At 40.7% G+C, this 9,530-nt stretch overlaps 1 protein-coding gene across 1 annotated transcript in view; it reads left to right on the top strand.

Annotated features, from left to right (window-relative positions):
* The first annotated feature begins 176 nt into the window (after positions 1-176).
* The window catches only part of VDAC2 (voltage dependent anion channel 2), a 14,579-nt gene continuing 5,225 nt past the window's right edge, over positions 177-9,530 (top strand). The window contains exons 1-5 of the mRNA XM_019502370.1: positions 177-281; positions 3,965-4,036; positions 5,971-6,020; positions 8,809-8,961; positions 9,057-9,109. Coding sequence (XP_019357915.1) covers positions 248-281; positions 3,965-4,036; positions 5,971-6,020; positions 8,809-8,961; positions 9,057-9,109 — 362 coding nt within the window. The 5' untranslated portion in view covers positions 177-247. The remainder of the gene's footprint in view (positions 282-3,964; positions 4,037-5,970; positions 6,021-8,808; positions 8,962-9,056; positions 9,110-9,530) is intronic.

Here is a 9,530-nt window from a genome sequence, read left to right as displayed (position 1 = left end):
GCGGGCGGGGCCCCCACCCCAGCGCTGGCCGGAGCCTGGCCCCGCTCCCCGGGCGGCTGCTGTGCCGGGCAGGGCCGGGCCGGTGCCCTAAGATGGCCGCATGGAGGAGTTCACCTTGCAGCCGGCCGGGCCTTCTCGCGGGGCAGGGGCGCAGCCGGGTTGCCCCTTTCCTCCCGCGGGCCCGGCCCAGCTCACCTCTGCGTCTTGGTTTTCTCCCCTCTTGTAGATCCTTTAGCTTGGCCTAGCTATGACTTACACTCCGGCATGCCCGCCTCCGCGACGTAAGTAGGGACAGAGCCGCAGCAAGAGTAACGTGCTGGGATAAGCGGGGTCAGCGCCAAGGGCTAGAGCAGCTCCGGACCAGCCTGAGGGGCCGGGTCACCTCGTGCGGGGCCCGGCACACACTCGGCCGCTGCGCTCTTCCGAGAGATGTCTGCGTAGCTACTAGACTACAAATACTCGATTATATATGTATATAGATAATGGGGTATTTTATGTATGTATATATACATAAATATATTTGTTTATAAAAGGTGGCATTATATATACATTTTTGTCTAAAGATATGAAATGCATATATAATCTAAAATTGGTTGGACTGGATGATCTCTTGAGGTCCCCACCTTTCTTCTATGAGTCTATATTTCTAATGCATATGTGCACACACACACTCAGGATAGATACAATTAAAGCTTTATACTTGTAAGTAACTTAAATATGAACATCTGTGTCTATGTATAACGCTTTAATTACGTGTGCTCTTCATGCATTTTTCTCTTCTGGATTTTTAATGTCCTGGAGTCACACCAAATATCTTTAAACGATTTCTTACAGCTTCTTTCATCTGAGGGTGTGAACCAGTTGAAACATTACCTTGAGGGAAAGCTGTGATGCAATGATACTAATAGCATTAATTGAGTTGCCTTCCCTGGTATTTAGCAAACTGACGTTTTCCCTTTTGATAGGAGATCTCTTGTTCAGGGCTTTTGAGAACAATAAATGTGATTGGATGATTGTAGGATTTTACAAGAAAAAAGGATAGGTGGAAGGAAGTCCAGATTAGGGTGGAGCTATTCGCATCAAATCCTTTTCTTGTTCTTAAAAATAATGAAATAAGATTGAGATTGCTTACTCTCTTCAGATTCCCAAGTGACATATTTCTAAGATGCAAATAATGTTTAAAGTTCATGCTACTCATACGAAATGTAATAGAAGAATTACATCTTAATAAAAAGATAAACAGCCTTTTTGATGGTATATGTACAGAGGCAGGCCACATGTATAACAAATGTCATTTGGGTGAATATACAAATTACTAACAGCAGTAATTAATTAGTACTGTTACACTCATAAAACTTCATAGGTTACAAACTCTTATAAACTGTTTGTCACTTTACTCCTTCATTAGCACAGCTGTTATTTAGCTTTGAATCTAGGCCCCACAGAAAAACAAAGGACCCCCATACGTTAATTGCCAGTGTTTTGATGCTACAGGCTGCTACAAAACTGAAATTGGAAGTAGTTCTCCCTAGAATGACTGCTTTTGAATTAAGGCACATTTCTTAGGAAGAAAAACGTGGCATAGAAATTGAAAGTGTTGGTGTGAACTCTTAGAATAATAACTGCTAACAAGAACTGCCATTGTAAATCTGGTTGCACAGTGAGCATTAGGGTAGGAATTGGCAACTGCCCTTCCACTTAGCATAGCTCAATCAGCACAACCATTTTTAAGTCTTTAATCGCAGCAGTTTTGAATTGGGTCTTAAAATGTTTTTCTGTAAAATGTCTGCTGCTTAACCTGTGGATGTTACTTTTAGTTTTTGTTTAAGTGCAGATAGCAACCAACCCTGCAGAGATGCATTTGTTTGTCTCTACAGCAAGGCATTCTTTCCGTAAAGTAGCTGAATGAGCTTGTTTTAGTTTATAAAATGTAACTAGTAATATCTGCCTTAAGCTAGGCAATAAAGGCTTTAAGTGGGCTTGTTAAAATAATATTGGAGTTTTACTTCCTTCAAATAATAAAGTGTACTGGCACCCATCTTACAAATGAATAACTGTCATAGAAAATGTTTAGCTTTTAAAGCATTTGTTCCCAAATGTGAGATTTGTATGTACACTAAGAAAATTAGTTCTTTACAATAGCAGCCTCTTTGAAGTCTGGCCTTTTTGGTGGGTGGTGGGGAAGAGATCGCTGGCAGAATTATTCCAAGATAATGCCCTGAGGGGCTGGGTCTAGAATATCTGTTCCAGTCAGTTCCCTAGTGCTTATAAGGTTTTTAAAAAGTAAGTACCTGAAACTTTGCTTCAATTCCCCAGTGATTTAAGGCCTTCACGGACTTGAAGTCCACAGATTGTATAAGAATGGCTTCCCCTGGTTTTCTACAGGAACTTCTTAGATGAGGTTCAAACCGTTCTATTCATCTCTGTAAGGCTTACTACTTGAAATGGTAGTATAGTACCCTCATCTACATAATAAAATGGAGACATTGAATCTAGATTCTTAAAATGTGTGTGCAAGAACATTTTCTTTTACTAATTTTTTTTTAAATGCAAAAACGGGCAGGTAATATATTCAAGCAGTGGTGCCCTTGTATTAGGGTGACTGTCTGTCCCTGTTTAGCTGGGAGAGTCCTGGATTTCAGGGGCTGGTCTCAGCCACCTGTTGAGAATTATAATGGGCATCCCAGGGACATGGGGTGCAGTCTGACCAGGAGTGGGCTAGTGCAGATCACCTGGCAAGTGGGCAGGCAGGCACCACTGCCTGCCCAGCACACTGCCCTGCTCCACTGACATGGAGGGCTGGCAGTGTCCAGGATTTCCATGTGGTCAGAGTAAGCATTTCCTCATCAAAGCTGCATTCTCAACTTAAAAAAAAGAATTTCTAAACTTTGCCTGCTGCTGAAGGATGGGAGTTGTTATTTATTTATTTTTGGGGGATGGGGTTGGGGGAGATGATGACAGTACTTGTCTAATTTGGTCTACTGTATTGTTTTCCTTGTTTCTGGAGAGCTACAATTGAATGATGGAACAATAGTATTGTCTTGTAAACTTCTGTATGGTGAAAGATAAGTACCTTGAAGACCAACATGAATATTTGGATGGGTGTGGGTGGCTAGAAAGAAAGTGTTGAATAGTAACTGCTCTAAAATATCAAGTAACCTGACAGCTCTTCTGCTACACTAAAGCTGTCAAAGGCTCAGCCTGAGAACAGATCTGCTAAATGCTCTTGGCTGGCTTCTCTGATCTGATCTTCCCCACATTAATGGCCAGCAAGCTTAAACTGTTTTACAGTACCCAGGAAAAGCCTTCATCTGACTCTTTGGTTTTAGACTACTGTATTTGGACTCCCATCAGCTTTATTTCTGTTACTTCTTCAGTAAGTCTTTCTTTAATGCTCCTAATGAGTCCCAGCAAAAGGTAGTGAGATAACAGGATCACAGAAAAGAACCCATCTTTTCTATAGCATTAAAAATGCACTAATCACCAGGCCACAAGACAAGTCCAGTCATTTTAAAATCAGATGTACATGAATATCAGGCAGTTTAAGTAGTTGCCGCTGGCTGTTAGGTATTCTTTTCTTTGGAGCAGCTTATGGACTTTAAAAAAAACTGGTGAATTTTTACAATTTTTTTTTAAATCTTCCGTTTGACTTGGCTTTTAAACATCCAAGTGGAGATGACAGCTAAATAAACAATCCTGCATGTATTTCTTAAGTGAAATCCCAGTTCTTACTTCCAATCTCTTAATTTGGAAAAGAAACATCTCACTCAGAGTTAAATCTGTTTTTTCTGTTAAGTCTGTGGGTATATTGTATGCACTATAATTAGTTACTATTTTAGTTTAATGTGTCTCTCAAGTCCATATATGACCTATTTTAAGACCAAAAAATCTTAAAGTGAGTTTGAGTATAGCTTTTTCTTTTGTGATCAATGGATACATACTAATTAGCCTATTATCTTTCCAGCTCCAATGGCGATCCCTCCATCGTATGCAGACCTTGGCAAATCTGCCAGAGATATCTTTAATAAAGGATATGGTAGGAATAATGCTTTTTATGATGACCAATATGAACTCACATTTTTCTGAAATAGAAGTGCTAAGTTTTATACTCTGCAAATCTTCTGACATGCTTTTATACACCTGCATACAGTGAAACAAACTTGGGGGTAGGGAGAGCATTTTAAATATGTGGGCACCAATACCAAAGCAGCATATACACACAGATAATTGCTTGTGCTTAGCCAAGGGATGGGAATAGAAAAAAATAGAAAGATGAGTACATATCAAGGAAGCAGGAGAAATTTACAGGAATTCTGTGGGAAAGAAGCAGAGCCTTATGGTGTAGATGTAACTTTTACTGGAACTCCAGACTCTGCATTCAGAACGCAACTCTGCTCTGATCTAAACTTGACAGTTTAACTAGCATAGATGTACATTTTATTTACTGATAAACCATCGTGTAGATACAAAGGACATTATGCTGGTATAGCTATGTAGTACTGGTACCTATACTACTAACTGTACCAAGATAAAAGCTCTTGCATACTGACTACTTGACCACTGTGCTGTTAGAACTATGTTAGCTTATAATGAGAGTACCTCTTTGAAACAGAGAAGATCTGTGTGATTTTTGGGGTTATGCTTAATCCACAGTTCTCTGCTGGCAGCTACCTGGAACCTCATGGAGCACCACTAACCTTGCTAGATCTCTACATGAGCAGATGTCCACCAGAGCACAGTATAGAATTAGGGTTGTAATCTCTCTGTGTTTGAGTTGGCAGTCTTCTGCTTTTCTCACAGTCATCTCAATACAGACTGAAGTTCATAAAGGCAGAGATTGTCTGTCTGTGACTATATATTTGTACTTTGTGCTTCAGCCCCTAGCACAGTTGTTCCCAACCTCTTTTTGCTGCAACCCTAAATTGGCCACCAACAGGACCTCCTAGCCTGGCGCTGCCGGGGCTCCTGGGAGTGGTGTGTGGCACCTCCCGGGGCGGGGGAGCTGCCATTGGCCCCTTTGTGTGCAGTGGCCCTGCCCTGCCTGCCCACCGCTCCTGGGCCACTTGCGTGAGTGCACGTGTGTGCAGGCCTTTCATAACCCTACTGGGGACCCCCCACAACCCTGATTTGGGTCACACCCCATGGTTGGGAACCAATGCTGTAGGAGCTGTAGCACAGTACACTGGAAGTAATAGCACTATTGGATCACTAAAAGTAATAACATAAAATGTGGGAAATTGTTTTTAAGGCTTATACAGATGTAATAACATGGGAAATAATTACGTGGACACAATACAGTTCAAGTTGCCTTCACCCTGATGTATGATGCATCTTTATGGTGGCAAAGATGAAGAATGGTCACTTCTTGTCTCTAACTTCTGGGTCTCAAACTGACAAAATCATACTTGTTTGCCTTTCTCATCTGGAGGCTTGGTGGGAGGGATTGCCAGTGTAATTCTCAGGCTGCCACTGTTGTAAGAGGCAGCCTTGCTTATCTTACACTTGCTTAGTGTAAGATAAAGCAACTTTATTATCAGGAAGCTGACACTGAAAAAGGCACTTGACTAAATCTCCCTCTTGTAGTAATAATTCAGAATTATTTCCTGGTTTTAGTGATTGCATGACATTTTTACCTATCTCAGTCCTGCGGAGTTGAGAGCTATGAAAGAGTACAATTGATTTCATTTTGGTTGGCGCTCAACATAGATTCTGCAAATAGAATGCCATTTAAATTTTTTATTGATAGCAGCAGAAAGCTGGAAAAAATGCTGCTTTACTCTCGGGGCAAAGTTGGCTTGGTATAGTTGCAGTTGCTTGAAGGTAAAGGGACAAATGATTATCCTTTAGACAGAGTAGCTAACTGTCTTGTAGGAGTTATCTGTGTAGAATAAAGGGGGCAGAAGAGGGACCTCAAAATATTTCTTTGAGTATTTGTTTAACGTGTAGTAACTTCAGCCTCTCCTTGTTAAGGATTTGGACTTGTGAAACTGGATGTGAAAACGAAGTCTGCAAGTGGAGTGGTAAGTCTTGCATACAGTTGTATTTTTGATTGTGCTCTAAGTCTGTGGGAACACTTTCCTCCTTATAAAAGGACAGCTTTTTTTTAGATGCTGTTAGGTAGGTGACAAAATACTTTAATAACAGTTGGCACAGTATGCTGTGGTAATCCATGTAGATTGCTAACTTTGAATGTAGTAACAGTGGTATTACAGTGTTTGCTAACATACTGTAGTTCAGGTGTATGCCCTGCTTAGCAGCTTTGCAGATAACAAATCTTTTATTCTATGTGGGTGCAGGGGACACGGAAATGAGTGAATAGCAGATCTGTTCTTTAACGAACATACAGGATGCATCTACACATGCAATTCAGGCAATGTAAACTGTGCAGCAGTTTGTTCCAGAGTACTGTGCTCCTGGGTGCAGTATCTTCACATGTGCCCAGGACAGTGACATTTTGAGCTGGGATGGAGCAGTCTCTGGCCCAGTAGCAGACCAGGGGGTCAGCCCTGGGTTTCAGGTGGTGGCATGGGGTGGCACAGAGGCTGGCTGGGGCATGACTGCCCTGAAACTGCGGAGCTGTATGGCTGACCCCCCCACCTCTCCCCTCTGAGCCTGCTGCCAGCCCAGGACTGCTCTGCCCCAGCTTTCCAGGTCACCAGCCACATGTGTATTGCAGTGCAGTAAAATGACTCCATTGTAAGCTAGTACTGTTCCTAGCAGTACTATCTTACAGCAGAGGTAATTAATTTAATGCACCCTAATACTGGCCCAGATGTAGATGGTGATGCTTTACCACAGAGCTATTTGGTCAGCTCTGCAGTTAAGTGTAGATGCACCCACAGAAATTGTAATTTGCTTCCACTGGATGATTCTTAGTGTCCATAGATTCCTGTTCTATGTGCAGAGTAAAGCTTCATCTGTCTAGCCCAGGGATGTTCAACCTCCAGCCCATGAGCCAGATGCAGTTTCCAGCACTCTCGTTCGGCCTATGGGTTTCCCCAAGGATCTTTTTGGGGAGTCCTGTAATCCTGAACACTAAATTTGAGCATGTGTGGGGCTCCTTCCTGACTGGGGGGGGCAGCCCTGCACCATGATTCTGGTCCACAGGTCCAAAACTGTGAGCACCACTGTTGTATCCAATGTGTTCACTTTGCCTTGGCAGCAGAAAAATGGATTAGCATTATACCACTGCAAGATGTATGGTGGTTGGTTTTCTTTTTTAAAACTAGCATGTGGCAGTTGAGTGATGGCTCAGATTGTTACATGAGTGTTTTGTAACACTGAAAAAAGCCAACCTTCAAATCTTACTAGGCTGAGCCTGCAGTAGTAAATTTTAATAACATAACTGCTTGTCTATACTTAGCCCAAGAGCTTGGCAAAACTCCTCAAGTGGTCCTCCAGCCCAAATAATTGGCCACCACTGGATTATACTCTGTTTGGAACTTGGGAGCATGCAGACATCTAGTGGTTCACTAGTGTACTTCAAGTAAATATTTTGGCCCTAAGTAACTTATTTTGGCTGAGATCAAATGTGGTTGTTCCTATAAAAATTCTCACGCCTTTAGAAAGGATGAACTGCGGTTCGTGTGTCTGTCCTGTTCCTCTGTTGCATACCCCTCTCCCTCTCCAGCCCCTAAGAATATTCTTAGCAATATTGGCATATTACTGTATTTGTTGTAATAACTAAGTGTTTTCTTCAGTGTGAGATGAGGTAGGTGTAGTACTCCAGGAATAATTGTTTAAATATGCTTTACTAATAAAACAACTGTCCTCTTTAGCAGTAGTATATGAAAGGCATGTTATATGTTAGAATTGGTAGCTAATTATAGAAGGCGGGGCTGGGATACTGGGTCTGAGCTAATTGAGATTTGGAATATTAATGTTGTGGATCGATTTTTTTTCTGTATGTTTTAAAGTTTTTCTATTGGAATCTTGTTAAACTAATGAAGATAGGTTGGTATGGTTTCTTTCTTGCATTCAGAGTCTTAATCACATTTGTGAATGAAATCTGCTAAATATTAGTAATTAATGTTACTGCTAGCTTCCCAGAGAATTTTTTTGCAAAGAATGGCATTATAAATCTAACAAACTCATCGTGCCCCTAAGTTTAATTTTTTTTTTTGCTTGGGAGTTTGTATTCTCTTGTGTGACTATTAAAATGCCTAGCTGGAACAGTAAGGCTGCTGTTCTAATTTTTGATTAGCACCAAAGTTGAGGTCCAGTCTGGGTAATGATTATAAAATAATATTGCTCTTTTAAGGTACATATTTGGAGCCGTCTCACAGTTATAGTGTGACAGTCTATCTTTGGAGAAGAAGGGCTAGAATAACAAGATTCAGGATCGCGACATGCTGCCAGAGTTGTGTAGGAAGCTTTCTGCCAGGCTCAAATCTGTGATATTAATCTTACTAATATTAAGCAACAAACCCCCCTCTGTATTTGAAAGACTTGGTTCCCCTCCTTTTCAAGATAAAAAATTAACTTTGAAATAAATTTCTTCAGCATTATGTGTAATAGGAAGTAGGAAATATATAGTTGAGCTACTTAATAGTGTAATTGCTATCTTGTCTTGCATTTTTATGAATAGGTACAAAGTGTTGGGTTCTTCCAGACATTCAGTGGGGTATTGCATGTTAATATAAATTAAACTTGTCAAACAGGAACAGAGCTGCTTTACAATGCAGTGAAAGTGCAATGTTCACTTTTTTTAATTCTTTCCAAACTAAATAAGATGTTGTTCAACCCTATTTCTCATGTGTGACTAAATGGTATGTGCAGCCTATGAACCATCTTTACTTTTTTTGTCAGGAATTCACAACATCTGGGTCATCGAACACAGACACTGGAAAGGTGAATGGGAGCTTGGAGACCAAATACAAATGGGCTGAGTATGGTCTGACTTTCACAGAAAAATGGAACACAGATAACACTCTGGGAACAGAAATTGCTATTGAAGACCAGGTAATAGAAAACAGAAATTAACTATAAGTAGACTGTCATCTAAAAAGTAGACTTAAGTTAATAAGTTGTTTGGCTTGTTTTGTTTTCCAAAATAGATTGCCAAAGGTTTGAAACTGACTTTTGACACAACCTTTTCACCAAATACAGGGTAAGAGTTTCACTTTTATTTGTTTTCTTACAGTACCGTTTTTGGCATAATTAAGGAAATATTGACGTTACTTGCAGGGTTAATTATTGGGTAAATTCCTGTGGAAATATAAAAAGATCGTTGCTTGGATCAACCCACGTTTTTTTCAAATAATTAATTAAATATGAATTGGTTGCTTAGGTATGAAAAATTTTCATGGAGAGAAGTTGGGGGGCATAGGGAGGCAGAGGTGTACATTTTTAAGTCATTCAAGATGTAAACCCCCCGCCCAAAAGCAGCACTTTGTTTTAAACTCGGCACGTTTCTGTGCTGAGCGCACCACGTGCTTAGAAGAGGCAGCACATTAGCTGGGCCTGGCTCACCCAATGTCTGTATAAATTAGGTGATTCAGTGGGAGATTTTTTTTTTTTTTTTTTTTTTT

Source organism: Gavialis gangeticus, unplaced genomic scaffold, assembly GCF_001723915.1.
Source record: "Gavialis gangeticus isolate Ggan-Ray unplaced genomic scaffold, GavGan_comp1, whole genome shotgun sequence".
Classification (NCBI taxonomy): Eukaryota; Metazoa; Chordata; order Crocodylia; family Gavialidae; genus Gavialis; species Gavialis gangeticus.
The sequence above is the reverse complement of the archived record's forward strand: the minus strand, read 5'-3'. Positions and strand labels throughout refer to the sequence as shown.